This window comes from Lemur catta, chromosome 14 (genome assembly GCF_020740605.2).
Source record: "Lemur catta isolate mLemCat1 chromosome 14, mLemCat1.pri, whole genome shotgun sequence".
Classification (NCBI taxonomy): domain Eukaryota; kingdom Metazoa; phylum Chordata; class Mammalia; order Primates; family Lemuridae; genus Lemur; species Lemur catta.
This window is the reverse complement of record NC_059141.1, coordinates 23,290,617-23,313,579: the sequence shown is the minus strand read 5'-3', so window position 1 is coordinate 23,313,579 and position 22,963 is coordinate 23,290,617. Positions and strand designations below refer to the sequence as shown.

At 54.7% G+C, this 22,963-nt stretch overlaps 4 protein-coding genes across 10 annotated transcripts in view; 3 read left to right on the top strand and 1 right to left on the bottom strand.

Annotated features, from left to right (window-relative positions):
• The first annotated feature begins 403 nt into the window (after positions 1-403).
• Positions 404-10,433, top strand: SEMA4G (semaphorin 4G). Of its 4 annotated transcripts, none has more exons than XR_006739268.1 (15): positions 404-533; positions 625-773; positions 1,043-1,105; positions 3,905-4,003; positions 4,121-4,214; positions 4,348-4,461; positions 4,652-4,821; positions 4,904-5,073; positions 5,318-5,462; positions 5,591-5,813; positions 6,045-6,160; positions 6,294-6,454; positions 6,641-6,702; positions 8,163-9,220; positions 9,355-10,433. XR_006739268.1 is itself a non-coding variant. In XM_045568604.1 (14 exons), exons 1-14 carry the CDS (start codon positions 410-412, stop codon positions 8,990-8,992), a joined length of 2,535 nt encoding a protein of 844 aa, XP_045424560.1. In that variant the 5' UTR covers positions 404-409; the 3' UTR covers positions 8,993-10,433. The 4 variants fall into 4 exon arrangements, 1 of the variants encoding a protein (XP_045424560.1); XR_006739267.1 differs by having other exon boundaries at positions 6,294-6,469; positions 9,359-10,433; XR_006739266.1 differs by having other exon boundaries at positions 6,294-6,469.
• A 157-nt stretch (positions 10,434-10,590) lies between these two features.
• On the bottom strand, positions 10,591-12,653 carry MRPL43 (mitochondrial ribosomal protein L43). The gene is made up of 3 exons (XM_045568606.1): positions 12,168-12,653; positions 11,956-12,062; positions 10,591-11,845 (listed from the first exon to the last, which is right to left on the bottom strand). The coding sequence occupies exons 1-3, from the start codon at positions 12,296-12,298 to the stop codon at positions 11,604-11,606; spliced, it is 480 nt and encodes a 159-aa protein (XP_045424562.1). The 5' UTR covers positions 12,299-12,653; the 3' UTR covers positions 10,591-11,603.
• On the top strand, positions 12,437-17,754 carry TWNK (twinkle mtDNA helicase). The gene is made up of 6 exons (XM_045568605.1): positions 12,437-12,455; positions 13,092-14,336; positions 14,525-14,765; positions 15,008-15,115; positions 15,422-15,563; positions 16,519-17,754. The coding sequence occupies exons 2-6, from the start codon at positions 13,094-13,096 to the stop codon at positions 16,792-16,794; spliced, it is 2,010 nt and encodes a 669-aa protein (XP_045424561.1). The 5' UTR covers positions 12,437-12,455; positions 13,092-13,093; the 3' UTR covers positions 16,795-17,754.
• Positions 17,755-19,603: 1,849 nt separating this feature from the next.
• Positions 19,604-22,963, top strand: part of LZTS2 (leucine zipper tumor suppressor 2) — a 10,532-nt gene continuing 7,172 nt past the window's right edge. The window contains exon 1 of one of the 4 annotated variants that reach the window (XM_045568596.1): positions 19,604-19,688. The gene's annotated coding sequence lies outside the window, so the exon portion shown is untranslated. Of the gene's footprint in view, positions 19,689-20,073; positions 20,224-20,600; positions 20,962-22,790; positions 22,937-22,963 lie in introns of those variants that run through there. The other 3 variants (XM_045568595.1, XM_045568599.1, XM_045568597.1) reach the window with 3 other exon arrangements.

Genomic DNA, 22,963 nt, shown 5'->3' with positions numbered 1-22,963 from the left:
AGAGCTTTTTTTCCATTTTTTCTTCAGAAAACGGACCTCAGAAAACCAGGACTAGCCCTGCTGTTGGGGGCAGGGTGACCCCATCAATAACCTACAACCCTTCTATAACTTCACAACTCCCTCTCACCATGGAGTTTACATCTGATGCAGAAAGGCATGTGATCCATCCCTCTCTCTGACCTCTTAGCTGGGATTCCATGGCCACACAACCCTGTGACTCTATGTTCCCCCAATTCCAGGACCCCCCTTGGCCCCATGACTCCTTGACCCCCATGGCCTCATGACCCCTGGACTTCCAAGTGACCTCGCTAGACTTTGACCCCTGTGACTGTTCTTCCCATCCCTCTCCCCTGTGACTCTGGCCCTGGCTCCCCTTGGAGGTCTTGTTGGTCTGGGCCTCCCCAGGAAGATGTTTGGGAGGCTCTGGCCCCTTCTCCTGAGCTTCTTCACAGCAACTGCAGTGCCCGGCCCCTCGCTGCGGAGACCATCCAGAGAACTAGATGCCACCCCTCGGATGACCATCCCTTACGAAGGTTAGACCCTCAACCTCGAAAGGGCATGGGAGCCCAGGCTGGGGGTTAGGAGGCACTCCAGAACTGGGCTCACTGCTCCCGCTCTCCCCAGAGCTCTCTGGGACCCGGCATTTCAAGGGCCAAGCCCAGAACTACTCAACACTGCTGTTGGAGGAAGCCTCCGAGAGGCTGCTGGTGGGAGCCCGAGGCGCCCTGTTCTCTCTCAGTGCCCACGACATAGGAGATGGGGCTCACAAAGAGGTCAGCCCCTGGAACCTGGACCACCCAGAGGGTCTCCAGCCTCATCCAGCTCCATGGGACCTCAATTTCCCAGAAACCCTGGCAGCTTTCCACAGCTCCCTAATCAGACAGCACTGCCCATCCCAAACCAGGTGTCCCTTGCATCCAATGCTCCCCCTGAAATTCCTCCTCACCCCAACTTCCCCAGCTCCCTGGGGTCCTGTTGCCTGGTCCTGTGAGTAATGAGTGCTGGGATCAATGCATCAGCCCATTCCCTTTACTCCTACTAGATCCGCTGGGAGGCCTCGCCAGAGATGCAAAGCAAATGTCATCAGAAAGGGAAAAACAACCAGGTACGTGATCTGCCCTGCCTCCAGCTCTTTTCCTCCTTTCTCCTCCTCTTCCTCCATCAGGGATGCCAGGGTTGGTGAAGAGACAGATGGCGGGGGGCAGCGGGGGTACAGACCCACCAGTCAATCTTAGCAACTGCAATAAACATCATAACTATTACTGAGTGGCAGGCCCTGGGCACAACATTTCTAATCCAAACATCTGGTGACCTATTAGCATGCCCTGCGATGGCATCTTAATCCCCTCTGGGCTCCCAAATAATAATCATGATAACAATAAGTAACCTCTACATATGCTTCTCAATTTACAATGGGATTATGTCCTTATAAACCCATTGTAAAGTCAAAAAATAGTAAGTTGAACCATCATAAGTCAGGGACCATCTATAGTAAGTGCTGACTTAGCTATTACCCCAGCTTTTTTTTTTTTTTTTTGACCAGGAATACTGTGTAGAAATATCTCTGCTAATTTAAAAATAACCGTACTAAGTAGTATCATCCCCCATTTTACAGATGAGAAAAATAAGGCTTTGGTTAAGGAATATAGCTTAGGTACCCAGTATTCCATGGAGGGACATTAGTCAAGTGTCAGCCCTTCTGGCTAAAGAACAGGGTGTCTGCAGAGATCCCATGTCTAGCTATAACAGATCCACCTGGAGACCTTTTAAAAAAATACACATTCCCAAGGTCTACTTGCTCATGGATTGATTCAGTGGTCTGGGGTGGTGTTGGTACAGCTGCATTTAAAGAAGCATCTCCAGGAGATTCTGTCAAAGGCTGCCTCTTAGCCTGGGCAATAGCGGAGACCCTGACTCTACAAGAAATTAAAAAATCAGCCAGGCTTGGTCCCCAGGTGTAGTCCTAGCTACTTGGAAGGCTGAGGCAGGAGGATTGCTTGAGCCCAGGAGTTTGAGGTTGCAGTGAGCTATGATGATGCCACTGCACTCTAGCCTGGATGACAGAGTGAGACCCTGTCTCCAGGAAAAAAAGAAAAAGAAAAAAAAAGGCTGCCTCTTAGTGCAGCAAGGGTAGAAAATGGTGGTGAGGCAGGTGGAACCCAGGTCGTGGAGGGCCACAATTTTCCAGCTGGGAGTTTGGACTTTATTCTGTGACAATGAGCACACTCACTATTTAATACTTTAGAGTCTCTTAAACTTTAGTGTGCACATGAATCACCTGGGTGTATTATCAATGCAGGTGCTAACTCAGTAGGTCGAAAGAGGGGTCTAATGGCCAAATGAGTTTGGGAAGTGCTACATGCTCAATCCCACAATGCACAGCAGCATCCTTAAGGCTCTGAGAAGTCCCCTAGTAAAGATAGGTTTTACCCATGGTTTCCAAATTTATTTGACCATAGAATTCCTTCCTCCCCACTTCTAAAAATGTAAACATCTTGGAGAAACATCACTAAAGGAATATTTATCTGGCACTGGATGGATTAGAATAGGGTGAGTCTGGGGGCAGGAAAAACAGTGAGGAGGTCGGGGGCACCATGTGGGTCAGAGGAAGGGGCCTGAGCAGGCAGGTGGAGTGGAGGGACAGATGCCGGAGGCCTGCACCAGGTGAGGGAGTGGGAGGAGACAAAGAGGCCTATGTGAATTCCAACCCTGGGTAACAGGGCGAAGAGGTCAAGAGGGCAGCCGCTGAGGGCACTTGGTGGGCAGAGGCGGGTGGTGTGGCTGGAGGAGGAGGAGTGGGGCCATAGAAAGGGGCAGTGCTCTGTCATACAGGGCCAAGAGCACGTGGGACTCTATATTCAGGGCACTGGTGAGCCACTGCAGTGATGTGATCTGGTTTACATTTTTAAAATATGCCTTTGAAAGCAGTTGGAGGGGAGCAAAAGTGTGTTGATTGGTAGAATCTCTCTGAAAGGAAACACTAGACAACAGCAACAGCAGTCCTCTTTGCAGGCAGCCTAGGAGACACGGACAAGTGGGAGACTTTCTGTTTAGAGCATATCCCTTTGTACATTTTTAATTTTATACTATGTGCATGTATTCCTCATTCACTAAGCAAATAAAGTCGATTTTATAGAAAGAGTGGTGGAGAGTTGAGAGAGCTGTCAGGTGGCCACTGCGATTGTCCAGGGAAGAGGTGATGGTGGTAATCGGCACCGGGTGGTAGTGGTGGTGGCGCAGATGAGGTGGATCAAGTCAAGAGCCATTCAGGACAGTAAGTTAACCACGGACAGGAACTGGATGTGGGGTGAGAGAGTGGGAAGCAGCAAGGATGATTCCTAGATTCTGGACTGAGCCGTAGGATGGATGGAGGAGTGAGGTGGGAAAGACTGGATGAACAGGTCTAGGAGGGAAGATGCAGGTAAGGGAGGAGACGATGAGCTTGGTTTTGACAAGGCGAGTTTGATGTGTCTCTGGGATATCAGGTAGAGAGAGAGCTGGGACGTGTGGACAGGTTTGGTAGTATCATCCTGGAGGGGCAGGGCATCCCAGGATTGGGGCAAGTTGCTGAGGAGCTCTATCAGAGAACTATCTCAGGGCGGTGGCATCCCCGGGAACTCCCGAACCGGGGGTGGAGGGGACTGTAGGAGACACAGGAGAAGATGGCAGAGTGGTGTCAGGTAATCTGAGGGATACAAGAGAGGAGAGTGTGATGTCACTGGGAGGCCAAGGACAGTGAAGTCCAGGCAATATTCTGTGTTCTGAGCAGTCAGAAAGTCCACGGGGATCTTGGAAAGAACTGTTTGTCCTATGGATGGGGACAAGAGCCAAACTACAAAGCTAGACTAATGGAGGTTTCTAGCCAGGCAGGGGGCTCACAGCCCTTCCCCACCTCATCCCACAGACTGAGTGCTTCAACTATGTGAGGTTCCTGCAGCGCCTCAATACCACCCACCTCTACGCATGTGGGACTCACGCCTTCCAGCCCCTCTGTGCAGCCATTGTGAGTATACCTGCCCCTAGCCCTGATCGCTGATCCCTGACCCCAGACTAGTCTGACCTTGAGCCACCACCCCCACCTGTCCCCAGAACCACTTACTGCTGGCCCCTCGTTCCCCAGGATGCTGAGGCCTTCACCTTGCCAACCAGTTTCGAGGAGGGGAAGGAGAAATGTCCTTATGACCCAGCCCGCGGCTTCACAGGCCTTGTCATTGGTGAGCAGGCCCTTCTCTCCACCACGAGCATGTTTTTTAGGACATGGATCTCGTCTCTAGGACTAGCCACCAATGTATGTCATGCGCCCTCTTGTCTGTGACATGTCTCATGCCTGGCATGTCCCTGTCCCAGACGGAGGCCTCTATACAGCCACACGGTATGAATTCCGGAGCATTCCTGACATCCGCCGGAGCCGCCACCCACACTCTCTGAGAACTGAGGAGGCACCAATGCACTGGCTCAATGGTTAGGAGCATGAGGCACAGGATGATGGGGGCTAGGGGGCTATTTCTTCATTCTTACTCCCTTAGGCAGCTGACCATCCCACCCCCAAATCCCCAGGTGAGCCTGTCCATTCCATTCCTGCATGGTGCCAAGTGAAGCTGTGGGGGAGGGCTCCCCAGCTTGTCTCAGAAGCCACTTGAACTGCCCACAGATGCTGAGTTTGTATTCTCCGTCCTCGTGCGGGAGAGCAAGGCCAGCGCAGTGGGTGATGATGACAAGGTTTACTACTTCTTCACGGAGCGTGCCGCTGAGGAAGGCTCCAACAGCTTCGCTCAGAGCCGCAGCAGCCACCGTGTGGCCCGTGTGGCCCGTGTCTGCAAGGTGACAGGGGTGAGGTTGGGGCATGGGTGTAGAGGCTGGACCTCTGACCCTCGCCCCTGACCCTGCGCCACTACCTCCCCAGGGAGACCTAGGAGGGAAGAAGATCCTGCAGAAGAAGTGGACATCCTTCTTGAAGGCTCGTCTCATCTGCCACATTCCACAGTATGAGACGCTTCGTGGGGTCTGCAGCCTGGATGTTGACACCTCAGCCCGCACACACTTCTACGCAGCCTTCACGCTGACCACACAGTGGTTAGTGCAGGGACGATGGGGAGGCAAGGAACTGGGAACAGCACAGGGGCTGGAGCAGAGGTCAATGAGGATGATATATGATCACTGTGGGGAGCGCTGGCTGCAAAGTGGGAATTTCAGGAGAGGCTCTGTGGGCTTGTGGCTGGGGTTGGCCAGGATAACAGTGGGCTCCAGGCTAAGCATGGGTCTCGGGACAGCCTCCACTCAGTGTGACTCAGCCCCCTCCCCTATATCCCATTCCTAGGAAGACCCTGGAGGCCTCAGCCATTTGCCGCTATGACCTGGCGGAAGTGCAGGCTGTCTTCGCAGGCCCCTACATGGAGTACCAGGATGGTGCCCGGCGCTGGGGCCGCTATGAGGGTGGAGTGCCTGAGCCCCGGCCTGGCTCGGTGAGCACCCAGGCCTGGGGCTAGTGCTGAGTAGATAGCTCCTGGGAGGGGCAAGAGGGTGTGGCCTTGTGGAGAGGGCAGGCAGGTGGTGGAGTCCTGAGGTTCACCACCCCCCACCCCTACCCCAGTGCATCACAGATTCGTTGCGCAGCCAAGGCTACAACTCATCCCAAGACTTGCCATCCCTGGTCCTGGACTTTGTGAAGCTGCACCCACTGATGGCTCGGCCCGTAGTGCCCACACGTGGACGGCCCCTGCTGCTCAAGCGCAATGTGCGCTACACATACCTTACAGGGACACCCGTTACCACGCCTGCTGGACCCACCTATGACCTGCTCTTTCTGGGAACAGGTGCTTCAGACCCAAATCCTTGATACCTATTGACCCTGATCAGTAATGCTTCTAAATCCAATAATTACTGCTATGAGTAGCCTGGAGTTCCCAATGTCCTGAGGGTCCACTGCTACTGGCTGACTCCTTGTCCCTGACCTCATGACTCCTGAGCTGTTCCCATTAGGCCTCTTGTGGTGCTGAGAGCAGCTCCCATTGTTGGAGTCTGACTCTCTGCTCTTTCCATGCCAGCTGATGGCTGGATCCACAAGGCTGTGGTCCTGGGCTCTGGAATGCACATTATCGAAGAGACACAAGTGTTCAGGGAGCTCCAGGCTGTGGAGAATCTAGTCATCTCTCTGATGCAGGTAGCCCTGACTTGTGACTTTTAATATAGCCTTGCTGGAATAGGAGGGAGGGGGGAGGTTGGGCAGAGGCTTGTGTGTGTCTGTAAGTAGGAGTGGGGGGTATTGCCAACTAACTGTCCTCTCTGGCTCCCAGCACAGCCTCTACGTGGGGGCCCCTAGTGGAGTCATCCAGCTACCACTGTCCAGCTGCTCCCGCTACCGTTCCTGCTATGACTGCATCCTGGCCCGGGACCCCTACTGTGGTTGGGACCCCAGCACCCATGCCTGCATGGCAGCCACCACTGTAGCCAACAGGTCCCAGGGTAGCAGGTGGGAGGTGGGGGGAGGTGAGGTTCACATGTGGCCTGAGTGGAGGAGGAAGGCCTGCCAGCTGTTGGGGGAGTGGGAGCTAGTTATTGGTAACTAGCCCTATGGACTCTTTCACTGGGGAAACTGAAGCCCAGTTCCCTTTGCTCATGAATCCTGAACTTCTGTCCCCAGGACAGCACTGATACAGGACATTGAGAGAGGAAATCGAGGCTGTGAGGGCAGCAGAGATACAGGTAAGTGACACTCATGAATGTGTGGGGGTCTAGCACCATCTGTCCTCCCTACCATTTGCTGTCGTCAGTTATGTGCATGTTTGTATGAGTGGCTGTGTCTGTGTGCTGTTGGTGAGGATGACCCAACACAGAGCCTGGCACAGAGTCAGTGCTCAACAAACATTTACTGTCCAGATGAATTATAAATGAGGAAACAGGTTCAATACGGGAAGTGTCTTCTCACTTCTGGTGCTTATAGCAAGTGGTGGTGGTGATGGGGGAGCAAGTAGGCAATCAAATGATCACACAAATAATTATACTTATTAATAATGACAACTGTGAAAGGGGTTAAAAAGGATAATGGGTGATGATCCCCAAGGAAGATCAGATATCTGAAGGTGGAAGAAAAGTTAATAATCATAGCTAAGATGTACTGAGTACTCACTATGTGCCAGACACTGATCTAAACACTTCTACACACAATCTCATTTATTCCTATGGCATTCCTGAGAGAGGTGCCATTATTATTATCCCCATGAGGGACAACCTCTCTGAGGCACAGGAGCGTAAGTAAACTGCTCAAAGTTATTCAGCTATTAAGCAGCAGGATCCAAATTCAAACCTGCAAGCAGTCTGACTTGAGTTTGTGCTTCCATAGCATAGTTGCTATGCTGTCTCCCACAAGTGGAAGGCTCAGGGTAGGGCAAACACACGCAAGCAGAAGGAACAGCAGGCAGAGGGAACTTGGAGTGTCTGAGCAGCAGAATAGGCTGGAGAAGTGGGCAGGGACCATGTTGAAGATTTGGGTCTTTATCTGAAAAGCAAAAGGTTTCTGAAGAATTTTAGGTGGGGGAGTGGCATGATTAGATTTATGTTTTTAAAAGATCGCCCCATTGCTCCATGGAGAATGGATCAGATGGGGGCCAGAGTGGGCTGGCAGTCTTATAAGGAGAGAAGTGAACGGGTCTGAGATAGATTCTGGAAACAGAATCTAGGTGAGGAAGAAAGAGTGGCAAGGGAGACTCCCAGGTTTCTGACTTAAGCAACTGGGTAGCTGGTGGTACCATTCACAGTAGTGGCAATACAAGGAAAGGGCCTGGTGTAGTTTGGGAGACATGCTTTGACCTTAGTGAGGTGCCCGAGAGACCTCACATGGGAATGTCCAGCACATGGTAGACATTCAAGTCTGGCACTCAGGAGAGAGGTCTGTGTTGGAGATAGAGATTAGGACTCATCTGCAGATGGCAAGAATTGAAACCACAGGAGAGGACGAGAGCATGGAGAGAGAATGGAAAAGGGCCCAAGGCACTGCCTGCTTCCTGGGAAGAGCCAGTGTGAACCTTACGTGGAAGCATGAGCACAGAGGCCTGCTCGGCGGTCCCTGTGACTCCAGATTCTGTGCTTGCTGTCAGGGACTTAGCAGTAAACAATCTGGCTTGCCATCTTCAATGCAAGCGTTGACCTCTCCCCTCCCCTCCCAGGGCCGCCACCACCACTGAAGACCCGTTCTGTGCTCCGGGGTGATGATGTCCTCCTGCCCTGTGACCAGCCGTCCAACTTGGCCCGCGCCTTGTGGCTACTCAATGGGAGCACGGGCCTGAGTGATGGGCAGGATGGCTACCGCGTGGGTGTGGATGGGCTGCTGGTGACAGACACACAGCCCGAGCACAGTGGCAACTATGGCTGCTATGCTGAAGAGAATGGCCTGCGCACCCTGCTGGCCTCCTATAGCCTCATGGTCCGGCCAGCCACTCCTGCCCCAGCTCCACAAGCCCCTGCCATGCCTGGGGCACAGCTGGCACCCGATGTGAGGCTGCTCTATGTGCTAGCCATTGCCGCACTTGGTGGCCTCTGCCTCATCCTGGCCTCCTCCCTCCTTTATGTGGCCTGTCTGCGGGAAGGCAGACGAGGGCGTCAACGGAAATACTCACTGGGTCGGGCTGGCCTAGCAGGGGGATCTGCTGTGCAGCTGCAGACAGTCTCAGGCCAGTGTCCTGGAGAGGAAGATGAGGGTGACGATGGGGAGGGGGCTGGGGGCCTGGAAGGCAGCTGCCTCCAGATCATCCCCGGGGAGGGAGCCCCAGCCCCACCACCCCCACCGCCCCCACCGCCACCGGCTGAGCTGACCAATGGGCTGGTGGCACTGCCCAGCCGGCTGCGAAGGATGAATGGCAACAGCTACATGCTCCTGAGGCAGAGCAACAATGGAGTACCGGCAGGGCCCTGCTCCTTCACAGAGGAACTCAGCCGCATCCTGGAGAAGAGGAAGCACACGCAACTCGTAGAGCAGCTAGATGAGAGCTCTGTCTGAGCCCAGCCTCCCAGAACAAACGCTCTTCCAAGCCAGCCTGTCTACCCCCGGCTGGGCAGCTGCCCTCCTAACACAGCCACCCTACCTTCACAGCCCCCACTCCTTGCCCTTCTCCCAACTTTTTAGTGTCCCTGTAGGGCTGGCCAGAGTCAGGCCTAGCCAAAGCCCCCTCCTCAGTCTCCACAGACCCACATGTGAGCAGCCCAGGCCCATCGGTGCTCCTCAGAGGTAGGTGCTCCCTCAGGACCAGGTGCTCTGCAGACCCAGACCCAGTTCCTGTCCCCTTTACCTACACACTTGGGAGGAGAGGACTCCATCCTCCTGTCCCATTCATCTGCCCAAACCCTTTCTCTTTCTCCCAGACAGGGCTCTGCAGGTCCAGATGGCCTCAATGTCACCACCCTCTGCATGGCCCTGTGTGCTGGATGGTCCTGAAGCCAGACAAGACCTCTGCCAGCCACTTGAGCCCTGCATACATTCACATGTGCACATGGAATAGTTTTTATCAGCTGGGCTGCAGTGTCCCCACTCCCACCTTCTGGTACATTCTTGTTTTCTTCCCTTTTTCTGGACTTGTCATATCCCATTCTAGTCCTCTTCCCCAGTGTCAGCTCCATGTGGTGACCTCTTTGGCAAGAGCTTGAAAACAGGCCAGCCTGAAGAGGTAAGACTGCATCGTTCCCCTCTTCTCCCTTCCTGTGCAGCCCTTGTGAGTCAGCCTCCCCACTCCCCCGGTCATTCTCAAGAGAGAGACAGACCTCCAGGCATGTCCCTCCCTTCCCCTTGCACATGTGCTTACTTCTACTCACATGCACCTTCTGAGCCGCCTCTTGCTGCCTCGGACCCACCTGTCGGGTTTGGTCCGTGGACATTTCAGAGGGAGATCCCCCTCCTATTTAGCTGTCCTCACAGACCCTTTCCTAGGATGGATGACCAACACTGCACTCAGTGAGCCAGCCTCCCTTTTGGGGACCAAGCATTTGCTTCCCCTAAACCACAGCAGGGGAAGGGAGGAAAGATCTGATGTCTCAACTGGCACATGAAGCCCGTTCTTGGAACTATGCAAAGGGCAGAGGCTGGGAGTTTGAATGTTTGGCTCCCATCCCTGTCCTACCTCACCGGGGCACTTTCAGGGTCCAGGGGCCTCTGATGTCTCTAGGCCCATATGGGACAATCAATCCTGAGTTCCCCCATGCCCTCTGGATGAGGATGACTTATTTTTGTAGCTGAGAACGTGGAATCCCACGGGTTTTTACTGCCCTTCACCCAACCTCTCCCACCTCCACCCCACAATGAATGTATTTATTGTGAGAATGGCTATACTTCTTTAGGAATGCCCCCACTCACCACCCAGGTGGGTGGAAGAGGCATGTGAGAGTGGGGAGCCGGGGCTCAGCTCCTCCCCCTGTGTTGGTTAATAAATGCCCTCTTTCCCCACGGCTATGAGTAGTCTGCTTGGTCTAGACTAGCCTTCCCCTGATCACCAGGGGACAGGCTCCTGAGCCTATAGGGAAGGTGCTGCAGTGATTTCTGCATCCAGGGTTGCCTCTGCTCCCCATAAAACCACTTGCCGAGAAAATTGGGATCATCAGCTTCTATCATGGCTGTCCTGGGCACGCACACAGGCCCTTTTATTAAGGCTCACGCTATTCATTGATCATGGTGATAAGGCATGACAAACAAGGGAAAATGACAACAGTTCAAGAATTCATACAAGAGTTTCCAGATTTTTACTTATTGGCTCTCATTTTCTCACCATCCTTCCCTTTTAAAAACTAAGCCTAGAACATACTCCTTATTTATCAGCCCTCCTGCTCTCCCTTAAGAGGCTTTTCAGCGCCCCCCACCCACTGGCCCAAGGGAAGACATGGATTCATTTCTGTACAAAGAGGGGCCTGGCAGAGGGGGATTGTACACCTGGGACCAGGGAAAGCATGTTACCGGGGACCTGGTCTGAGAATCACTCCCTCCAGGTGTCAGGCCTGGATTAACCACATGGCCTTTGATACTAATCACCCTGAAGCGTTGTTACATGTTCTGCTTCTGGTTTTAGAATAATGAAAAATAGGGCTTATGTTTAGAATATGCACATATTTTGAAGTAAGACCTCAAGTGTGACCTTGAGTAAGTTTATTAACCTCAGTTTTCTAATCTGTACACAGATATTCACACAGATGTAAAGTGCATAGCCCAATGCCAGGCTCACAGCAGAGAACAGCTAGCTCTCTCTAGCTCAATGGTTGTAGCAACAAGGTATCAGGGATTCTTTAGAAGCTAGACTTGAGACTCCTCATTGTGATTTGAGATCACTATTACTAATTTGGATTTCAGAAAACACGGGCCCTTGTAAAACCCTTGAAGGCTCTCTCAGCTCAGGTTTCAGTGATGCCACTGGGTAAGAACTAGGGGATTCACAAGGTTACTGCCCCTAGAAATGGGCACTGAGAAGAAACAGGCAGCTGTTCTTAAGCCCAAGCTAAACCTCTGGTGTCAACTTCCTCTTTGGTGGGAGCTCCATTTGTCTGCCTGGGCTTGGAATCCCAAAGAGGAAGAACCAGCTCTGCTGGAGTAAGAGTACAAAGCCTGGGTACGGAGTTGGTGGAGCAACTCTTCACTGTGCTTGCACCTGGGCTGAGGCAGGATCCAGGACCTCTCGGGGGCGTAGCCCACCAAACGTGGTGGGTTTGTTGGTGAAGGGGTGCCACTGGCCCTGGATGCTAGGGCTGTCCGTGTGGAAAGGCTTGCGGATGCGGATCACCTCCAGGCCAGACTGGTCTGCTAGCTTCTGCACTAGCGTCACGATCTCCTCGACCGACTTGCAGTGGATGCTCTCCTCGCGCACAGCCCCGTTAACTGGCAGAAGGGAGGTGGGGAGTGAGTAGAAGGTCGGTCAGGTGTCAGATAAGGAGGCTAGCGGGCTGAGACCCGATCCCGCCCTCCAGCCCCAGCCCGGCCCCACTCACGGTATTCGGCCACTACTCTGGGCACGCAGCAGGGCCGCAGGTTCACGTACATTACGACCCCGGGGTTCCGTCGGGCGAAGTCGGTCACCTCCCGTTCCATGAACTCCCTGAGGAACCCGAGAAGGGTGAGCACTGTGACTCGTGACCCGGGATGACCTCCGCGAGGAGTCGTTACTATCCCCACCCCCGCCCGCGCACGTCCTCCGGCTCACCTGGCACCGCGGGAAGAGGGCCCATCGCGGCTGAGGCTGAAGCTGAGACGCTGCAGCTGCTGCACATAGCGACCCAGCCCGTTGTGTAGGACACTGGTCAGGAAGCGGCTGGGAGTCCCGCGCCCGGTCATGGATGCAGCTCTGAGGCCGCGGAGCCAAACGGCGAGGAAAGGTGGGCGGGACTAAACCTCGAGGCTTCCGGTTCCGGGGCATCCGCTCCCGGGGAGTTTAGTTTCCGAGGTCAAAGCGTGTGGTGCGTTCCAGTGATACACATTGCGGGCGAGAAGGGTGAGACGACGGTGACGACTCCGGGCCAGGGTCCCGAGCCGCGGAGCTGCTAGTAGTAGAGCGGAGGGGAGGCACGGGAGGCTAGCGAGGTGGGCATTCCTTTGGGCTCGGGAGCGGCCGGAGTCGTGCGGTGGCGCCATAGCCGTGCAGAGCTCCCAGTGAGGAAAGGAGCAGCGGAGAGGGTCTCCAGTCGGGGCCTAGAGAAGGACTACAAAAAAGATGCAGGTGGCTGTAGAGATGGGGACGACGAGGAGATTCTGTAGAGGGGCAGTGGAGGTGAGGAGATGATACAGAGAAACCATATCAGGGAGGAATTGTGTAGAGTTCTGTAGGCGGTCAGAGGTGAGTTGGTGGTGGAGAGAAACTGTAAAAGGACCATCGAGGTAAGGGAGCCATTTTGGAGGGACATACACATGAAAGGGTGGTGTAGATGGGCACAGATGTGAGGTAGCAGTGTAGAGGGGCTAAAGAGGATCCAGGGGATATTTATAAGGAAGACGTTTGAGGAGACAAACAAGTCCCCTAGAATGAGCTCTGTAGAGTGCTGTATGGACCATCCCTAGGGTCTGGCCTAGTGAAGACACCCAAACCAGGCACCTAAGGCATTTTAAGTATTGACTTCCTACATTTGGCTAGGAATGTGGGTCCTTCTCCGAGGTGGGTACCCCTTCCGCATCTTGCTGCCCCTTCGTGGGGTGTGGATGGGTCGGAGGAGCCTACCCCGAAACTTGGTCCCAGGCCCTCCTCGCAGACGGTACAGAAAGGAGGCTCTCCCAGCCTTAGAGGTACCACAATTGCCTGTAACTGCCACTGAAATCCGCCAGTATTTGCGGGGTCATGGGATCCCCTTCCAGGATGGCCACAGCTGCCTGCGGACACCAAGCCCCTTTGTGGAGTCTTCACAGCTCAAGGACCAGACTGGTGTGACCAATTCCTTCAGCCTCTTCATTGACAAGACCACAGGCCGCTTTCTCTGCATGACCAGCCTAGCAGAGGGGAGCTGGGAAGACTTCCAGGCCAGCGTGGAGGGGCAAGGGGATGGGACTAGAGAGGGGGTCCTGCTTAGTAAGGTCCCAGAAGCTGAAGACATTGAGGAGGTCCAGAGGATCTGGGACCGAGCTGTACCTCTCTGGGAGCTGCCTGACCCAGAGGAGGTACAACTGGCTCGGACAATGTTTGGCCTTAACAAGGTTACTGATGATACACTCAGGCGTTTCCGTGTACGGTATTTGCGGTCTGCTCACAACCTTGTCTTTCCTTGGTTCTCCCCTGGGAGCTTGAGATTACGAGGCTTGAAGCTATTAGGGGCTGAACGCCAGGGAAATGGAGTGCACTACGTGGAGACCACCATTCCCCGGCCTGGTGCCTACCACAATCTGTTCGGATTACCACTGATCAGTCGTCGAGATGTTGAGGTGGTACTGACCAGTCGTGAGCTTGACAGCCTGGCCTTGAACCAGTCCATGGGGCTGCCCACCCTTGCCCTACCCCGAGGAACGTCCTGCCTACCCCCTGCCTTACTCCCTTACCTTGAACAGTTCCGACGTATCGTATTCTGGTTGGGGGATGACCTTCGGTCCTGGGAAGCTGCCAAATTGTTTGCTCGAAAACTGAACCCCAAGCGATGCTCCTTGGTGCGGCCTGGAGACCAGCAGCCCTGCCCCCTGGAGGCACTGAACCGAGGCTTAAATCTTTCTCGTATTCTTCGTTCTGCCCTGCCTGCCTGGCACAAGTCCATTGTGTCTTTCCGGCAGCTGCGGGAGGAGGTGCTAGGAGAACTGTCAAATGTGGAGCAGGTAGCTGGTGTCCGCTGGAGCCGCTTCCCAGATCTCAGCCGTCTCTTGAAGGGGCATCGGAAGGGCGAGCTGACAGTCTTCACAGGTAACCCTTTGGGAAATCACAGCTTGGGGTAAAGGGACAGAGGATCAGGTGACAAAAGTATGTGGGTTTGGGCCACAAAAATGTTGAAAAGGAGATTTCCCCTCCCAACTTTGAAGCCCTGACCTGTGTCTTGGTTTCAAGGGTGGGACTTCCTCCTTACCCAGGTTCCTGTTCCACCCCCCCTGCAGGGCCAACAGGCAGTGGAAAGACAACATTCATCAGCGAGTATGCCCTGGATTTGTGTTCCCAGGGGGTGAACACACTATGGGGTAGCTTTGAGATCAGCAACGTGAGACTAGCCCGGGTCATGCTGACACAGTTTGCCATGGGGCGGCTGGAAGAGCAACTGGACAAATACGATGAGTGGGCCGACCGCTTTGAAGACCTGCCCCTCTATTTCATGACTTTCCATGGGCAGCAGAGCATCAAGTAAGATCCCTGTCCCCCACCCACATTCCAGCCACTTTGCTTTCCCAGACAGATCCCAGCACTCAGGAATTTTGGTTGCTTTTCCAGCTCCAATGGGAACTCCTTCTAGGTCTCCTCAGATAGGTTTGGGAGGGCAGAATAGGCGGCCATGAGAGTTTTTAGGATGCTAGCTCTTCTGCCTGGGGTGGTCTGGAGATACCTTGTAATTGACTCTTGAATTCGTTGCCCTTTCTTCTTCCCAGGACTGTAATAGACACAATGCAACATGCAGTCTATGTCTATGACATTTGTCATGTGGTTATCGACAACCTGCAATTCATGATGGGTCACGAGCAGCTGTCCACAGACAGGTGACATCCTCCTCTTGTCTAGGTTGAACCCAGTTGAACTCGCATGTCTTCTCAGGCAGCTGGCCTCTGGGCACACACACTGTACTCTCCTATTTTCTGGGATGTGTACAGGTACATACCACCCCACACGCATTATATGGAGGTATGGGGTGTGGTAGCAGGAAGTATGGACAGGGACTTGACTGTGAGTCCTTGGGGAGAGGAAGGTGAAATGGGTTGTGGTTTGTGGGACGTATGAGTGAATCAAAATATGTATATGTTCTTGTCCTCCTGTGTCTGATAACCTCTTTGTGTTGTTGGGGACAGGATTGCAGCTCAAGACTACATTGTTGGGGCCTTTCGGAAGTTTGCAACAGATAGTAGCTGCCATGTGACACTGGTCATTCACCCCCGGAAAGAGGATGATGACAAGGAACTGCAGACAGCATCCATTTTTGGCTCAGCCAAAGTGAGTGGTCTGTAGAGGAGCTAGCTAAAGCTTTGGAGAGTACAGGGGCGGCCATCATTCAGCCTAAAATCAGGTTGAGAAAGGTTTGAGGTGGAATACAGCATTCTCATTTTTAACACGCCTTGACTGTCCATATGGAGCAGGCAGGAGGCAGTGCCTCTGGGCCATCACGTGAGGAATGTATGTGTGCTAGGAATACATAGTTTCATAACAGTTTGTCCTTTGCCCTCCTTGCCCTTCAGGAGCTCACAATCTCTTGGGGGAAACAATGAGATAGTAATTGCAACTCAGTGTTAGAAGAGCTATGATAGACAGCACAGGTATTTGGGGAACAAAGAGAAAAGATACGAGTCAGCTGGGACATCTGGGGAGACTTCCCAGAGGAGGTATCAACAAAGGTTGAGTTGAAGTTTGGCAGACAATAGGTATTAGATAATCAAATAAATGGGAGGGCCTTCTGGTAGCAGGACCAGCCTCATTCTGGAGCTCCCAGTGGTACACTGAGTGCTTATTACATGTCTGGCCTGGGCTGGGCACAGGAATTCAGGACAAGGAGCACAAACTATGTGCCACACTAGAACAAACATGGAATTGGGAAAGAGAATTATGCAGAAATAGAAAAACAGTGGTGCTTGCTTTATTTAAGGAGATCGAGAATGGTCTCTCTGATAAAGTGTGACATTTGGACTGAGACCTGAATGAGGAGAAGAAGCTGAGGTTGAGTGGGGTGGCCAGCTGTGAAGGTGAAGGAGAAGGAGAGGGAACAGCACATGCAAAGTCTGAGACAGCAGCAAGCTTGTTGTCAGGGCACTAAAAGATGTGAGTGGCCCCAGCATTGTGGTCAGTAGTTCAAAGACCTTTCCCCATTCTTACCACTTCTCCCTGCACCCTCAGCCTTCCTTTCTGCTTTACTCATATGTCTAACTCTTGCCTCCTTCTGCCCCCTTTCCCTTAGGCAAGCCAGGAAGCGGACAATATTCTGATCCTGCAGGACAGGAAACTGGTAACTGGGCCAGGGAAACGGTATCTGCAGGTGTCCAAGAACCGCTTTGATGGAGATACAGGTGTCTTCCCACTGGAGTTCAACAAGAGTTCCCTCACCTTCTCCATCCCACCAAAGAGCAAGTCCCGGCTCAAGAAGATCAAGGATGACAATGGACTAGTGGCCAAAAAGCCATCTTCTGGCAAAAAGGGGGCTACACCCCAGAACTCTGAGACTGGCTCAGACTAGGCCCCCAATCCCTACCAGCCAGATACCTCCAAGCCTTCAAGGTGAAGGCTGTGCCCAGCTGGCCACTGAAATGAGCCTGATAGGACTGGCTGGGGCATAGACTCTCCAGACCCTCTGCTAGGGCTCATCTGTCCTGTGGTCCTGAGCTACGGGCCCTTTTCAGTCTGAGGGAGCCTAACCTAAGGCAGGGTTCCACAGCGAGAAAATTCAATTTAGCAGATATTTGAGAACCTACTCTGTGCCAGGTTTTGTTCAAGGTCCTGTATACAAAGCACTGAAAAGATACGTAAGGTCTCTGCTTCCGTAGAACCTGCATTCTGGTAGAAGAGACAAGCAAGCGATGAACAAATAAAACATAGTTTTAGTTAGTGAAAAATGCTAGAAAGAAACCAGTAATGTGATAGAGCGCTTGCAGGGTAGTTGAGATAAGTAGTCTAGAAAGGTGTCTCTGAGCAGAGGGCATGTGAGCTGGGACCTAAAGAACTAGAAGTGAGCCAGGTGAACATCTGGAGAAAGAGGGATCCAGGCAGAGAGAGAAGTAAATACAGAGCTCTGAGGCAGAAATTAGCAAGTCAAATTCAAGGCCATGAGGTCAGGCCCCCTAAACTTGGAGGAAACTAGGAGACTTATGGCCAAAACCCCAGACATGCTTTCAGAGCCAAAGGGTGATGTGGTGGGTTCCAAGCCCTTCTGCCCCCTGCATTATAGAGCCTGGCATGAGGTAGCACTTGCTAGAATTGGATCCTAGGTGCTTAGCCCTATAATCTCTGGGCCTCAAAGGTAGAAGCTGCCTCCTGCTGAATTGCTTGGCCATAAGAGCCGTGGAGAAAGTTGTGAGCCCAGAGTGCCTGCCACCTGGACACTGATTTTACTGTATGCTGCATCAGATAGACAGCTGGAGTTAGGACTTTTTGTAGACCCTTTTCCAGTTTTACTGAAAAAAACTTTTTCGTTGCCTTTGTTTGTGTGCTATTTTCTATTTGTCCACCAGGTGTCTCCTCAGTCTGTAACTGGGTTTTCCTCTCTGACTTGGAGTGGATGGGTCCCCTCCCCCACTTCTAGCCTTTGAGCTGCGGGCTTCCAAGGAAGCAGGGACACTGTAAAGGCCTGCACACCCCCATCTCCCCCATACATCTCTTCATGGAGGGGAGACAAGATGGTGTGTCTTCATCCCTGACTTCCCTGAGGATCTCCATGTGATTCCTGGCAGAGGTGTGGGTCACTGGGCCACATGCCCAAACCCTGCCTGACCAGCTGTCCCTGTGATGTGAGCCACTCCCTTCTCCTTGTGGACTCAGACTCCACGTATTCTTATCTCTACCGCCTTACCATTTCCCTCCTTCTGTACCTTCTCCATGTTTCTCTTATGCTAATGTGTGTCAGAACCCTGTGGGTTTGTTAAAAATGCAGAAGCCAGGCCCTATTCCCTCTCCTTCCCCCTCCCCATCCTATCACACGTAAATGTTTCTAATTCTGGAGGTCTGAAGCCTTGCAGGAGACTAATATAGGTGATCCAGAGACCCTGTCAGAAATATCCCTAATGATGACACTTTCTCATCTCTCATCCTCTGATACCCTAAAGTCCCAGTTTCCCTTAGGATTTGCCTGAAAAAGTAGTGAGAATGCAAGGTGTCCTGAGGGGACTGAGAAGAAGCCTTTTGTAAGGGTTGGGGGAAGGTTTCCTGTTCCCCAGAATCAGGACTGCCTTGTCAAAGTCTTCCTAAGAGGGGACTTTTGGGACCCTTTAGAAGGGTCTTTGGTCTTTGGTCTCCGGTCTATAGTGTATGAGAACTGTGGCCACAAACTTGTGAAACAGACCCTGGAGCAGAGCTGCTGCAAAGCTGTTCTCTGTGTGGGAGAACCTGGGTGTGGGGATAGCTCCTCCAGGGCCTCCCTTCTTGGGGGTCTCTCCCAGACTGGCTGGAGCCAGGCCTCCCTAATCCTGCAGTAATCATTCCCAGCTGATCTAGGCCTCATCCAGGGTCTGTACCACTGAACGTCAGCCATGCCTTGCAGACGCACATCATCAGATAACTGCCTGTAGGGATGCAGGTTCCACATTCTGGTCTCCCTATAATGTTTGGTGTGTTCTCAGGAAATCCTTGAGGGGTTCCCTGTAGCAGACCTTTGTGAGGTCTTGTGAATTGGGGATAGACACAGACTTGCCTGTTTCTCTTGCTCTACTCTGCTAGTAGACACCCCGACACAGCACAAACCAGAATGATGAAGGGGAGGGCAAGTTAATACCCCTGACCCCACCCCTTGCACAAACATTCCACTCCATACCTGCTTTAAACTCCCAATCTCAAGATCTGGCCCAAAGTATGTTCAGGAGTCCCTAGAGCCTAGAAAGCAGTGGAGGATCCCTAGGACCTGTGTAAATGACCTGGGACAGGGCTGGTAATCTGCCTGTGTCCAACTAACTGGCTGTAAAGAATCTCCCTAAGAGCTCAGGAAGGGCCTGGCTAAGCTGGGTGCAGGTGGATCTACAGCCCTGTCCTCAGATTGACAGTGTCTGTGTGTCATACTTGGCTGTGAGGGGACAGCTTTGGTCCTCCAGCAGCTTCCTCTCTACTGTGGATGGGTTTGAGAAGAAACAACTCAACCAAGATCTCCCGCAGCCCAAGTACTTGGCTGCAAATATGGCCCAGATACCTGTAGACCTGAGCCTTTCCACAGGCTGCTCTGAGTGCCGCGGAGGGAGGGAGCCCTTGGTGCCTCCCTGCAACACAGGCCAACTTCCTGTTTGTGCCTGTGGGTGGGACTTTATGAGTTTAAGGGAAGCCTAGCCATGCCATGTGGGGGGCCAAAACTGGCAGGCCTACTCACCTGTGCCAACACCTACTCCAGGGAAGGGGGAGGTGCTGGTTCTGCTTGGGCAGCCCCCAGCCGAGGTGTGTGTATGGTGGTGGTGGGAGCTGTTTTGGTGAAACCCGATCCTACTGTCTCAGCTTCCCAGGGGTTTTCCTTGTGTTTGGAGTGGGTTTAGAGTTAGCCTGGTTGGGATCCCTACAGAGCAGGGGAGGGTGGCAGTCAAGCCCTATAGCCAGCTTAATTAGGGCAGCCAGGTAGCTCAGCTCTCGGTCACGTGCTTAGCACCCCTTCCCCAGGTCGCAAGCCAAGCCCAGTAAACTAAGAAGTCAGAGGCCAGAGGTACGGCGTCGGACCACCGTCGAGCTACTGTTGGGGTGGATACTGGGTCGGCTGTTGAGGGGGTGCTGGGCAGACCACTCCCCTCCCTGAGTGGGGGGCGCGGCTTCAGCTGCCCCGCCCCGCTCCGCCAGGTCCGGCCTGGCGGGCACCCGGAGTCCGGAGCCCGGAGCCCGGAGCCCGGAGCCGGCTGGGGAGCCGGCATTCTCGCGGCGAGGAGGTGGGCGCGCTGGAGCAGGAGCTGGGCCGGAGCTGGAGCGGAGGCGCAGGTGGCGCTGGGTGAGTGGTTGGGCGGCGGAGGTGCAGGAACTCCTGCCTCCTACACATCCCCGCTCTGGAGCGAACTTTCCGCATCTGAGGAATCTAGGGGGAGAGGTGAGGAGGGGTTCCCCACTCGGTGGGACGCAGGAGAAGAGTCTGAACAGGGAAGCGACACAGAAACTCACATCGACAGTCCCTTAGACACGCGTGCACAGACCCACGCACGCACTTGGGACACACGAACACACGTGCACTCGGAAAGGACGCGCCCAGTGGCTTACCCTTACACTCCCAGGGGCAGCGCCAACCTGCGCAGGACCCCCAGCGGGCAGGGCACTCTGCTGTCGCGTTGGCGGAGGTCGCGGAGAGGGGCAGCCCCGTGACCGCCGACGGGGGCGGGCCGGGTGGGACGCATCCGGAGGTTCCTGCTTCCCGGCCGCCCGCAGGTGAAGATTAAGACGTAAACAGGCGCCGGGCACGTGATCGCCCCGCAGACTAGTGGACTGTGCTCCCCCAACCCCACCACAGGGCGAGGACCTCCCTCCACAGTTCGGGCAAGTTTGCTTGGTCCCATGCTGGACTGTATTCCATCCTCCGCCAGGAGCGGCGATAAGCCCTCTCCCAGAAACGGGAGCACAACGCCCCCTGGAGCCGGGGTGGCGCAGGAAGAAGGAAGACTGTTGGGCCAGGGTGGGGTGACTTGGGCTCCTCGCTTTCCTTCTCTCCAGCACATTCCTGGTGTCTGCATCCCTGAAGGTATGGGATACGCCCTTGATGGCCCTGGACAGCTGCCCCCACCCCTTACCCCCAGCCCAGGAAGCAGCTGCCTGAGCGCCTGTGGTCCCCTTCCTACCACCACCTCCATCCCTTGCAGGAGTGGGAGTCCCCCCTCCCCCAAGAGAATGCATGAGTGTAAACACCCCAATACCGGAGAGGGCCTTACCCACCTCTAGTAGCAAGGAGGACGAGCCCCCCTCCCCCCAGGGAATGAGGGAGTGGGCAGCAGCCCTGTGCCTCCATCCCCGCTCCCCATCCCCCACCCTCCACTCCCCACCCCTGCACACACGCTGAGCCCAGCTGCTGCCTGAGCTGGGCAGGCTGCCAGAAGGGGGAGGCGGCTCTTGGTGCCCCAGGAGGCAGGGATCAGGGCAAGGCCAGAGGAGGAGGTCTCTACCGGAGAGAGGGGCTCAATCTGTTCTTGTGAAGCTGAAGGTCTGGGGTGAGCCTGAGGGTGGCTGGGCTGTGTTTCCCTTTCCAGGGAAAAAGAAAGAAAAACAACCCTTTCCATAGAGCTAAAAATAGAACTGAGAGCCGGCCAGGACTGTGGCCTGGAAGGGGGGATGCTCCTTCCTGGGGCCAAGGCGAGCTCTGGCAGGCCTTGGCTGTGAGTGGGGGCGTTAGGTGGAGAGAGGCTGTCCTTGCCCAGGGGTACGGGCATCAGCTGACCTTACCAGGCCACAGAGACCCCTGGGGGGAAAGCTGAGTGGTAAACTCTTTGTGAAACACGATGTGGATGTGTAAGAAGTTGTCTGAGTGACTATCAATGTGTGAAAGATGGTCAGGACACAAAGTCAGTGTGTTTAAGACTGTGGCTGGGTGTGAAGGACTGCGAATTGTGAAAGACTACACACAACAGGCGTGTGACACTGAGTGTGTCTTTGTGTGAGTTGGACTGGAAGATTATGGAAAGAAGAAACGTGAACCCACGTGATGGATGAGACTGGGCTGCACGGTGAGACTGATTGTGGGAAAGGTAGTGTGGGTGTTCTGTGTTGTTGTGAGAGGGTGAGAATATCTGTGACCCTGAGAAAGTACAATGTTGTCTGCAGTGAGGTTGGCATAGATTTGGACTGTAGGTCTGGACTGGCTCACTCCAGTGATTGTTGGGAAGCCAGGGGCCGCCCCTCTCCGAGAAATGACCTCTCTCTTAGCAAATGACTCCGAGGGAAGGTTGGGGATCACAGGGCCGGCGCAGGGGCAGGCCTGGGTTCACGGGGGAGAGAGCACAGTGCTGGGGAGTCCGGCAGGGCCCCCGCGGTGGGGGGCAACTGAGTGTGTTCTCCGAGCCGGCCGCCAGGTGGCGCCGCCTCCACAAATCCTTGTGTGCCGCCTCCGACCCGCTGGGGGTGGGGCATACACCGACAGAGCCTCGGTCCCCGACTCGTGCTGGGGCGCAGGGCCCGGGCAGCGGGAGAGTAGGGGGCAGCGGACCCCCTGTCTCCCCCTTGACTCTGAAGCTCGAGAGTGTGTCTGGGGGAAGGCCTCGACTAGAGAAAAGGAGGGGGAGGGGCGGCCGCCACCGCGCCTTGGCCCTTTGTGCTCAAACAATGACCAGCTGCCGCTGGCCCCGGGGCCCCGGCTGGGGGAGAGGGTGACCTGCGGCCGCCGCGTCCCGAGCCGACCGAGCCCCCAGACACAGTCACCGGGCATCGGAGGGAGGGACCCTGACTGCCGCCGTGCAGCCCCTGCGTACGCCCCGGCGGACACGCGTGACGTGGGGTCTTACGCGTGTCCGCGCCCCAGGGGCGGGGACGCCCCTCGGATCCTCCCCGGCGCGGCGCGGCGCCGCCCACTCGGGCCGGGCGGGGGCTGGCCCGGGCCAGGGGCGCCGCGGAGGCGGGGCGGGGCCGGGCCGGCGCTCGGAGTGGCCGCGCGCGGGCTGGAGCCGGGCGGCGCGCCTGGGGAGCGCTCGGGGGCGGCCCGGGGCTGAGCATGGAGCAGCGCGGCGGAGGTGAGGGGGGGCCCGGGCTGGGAGGCG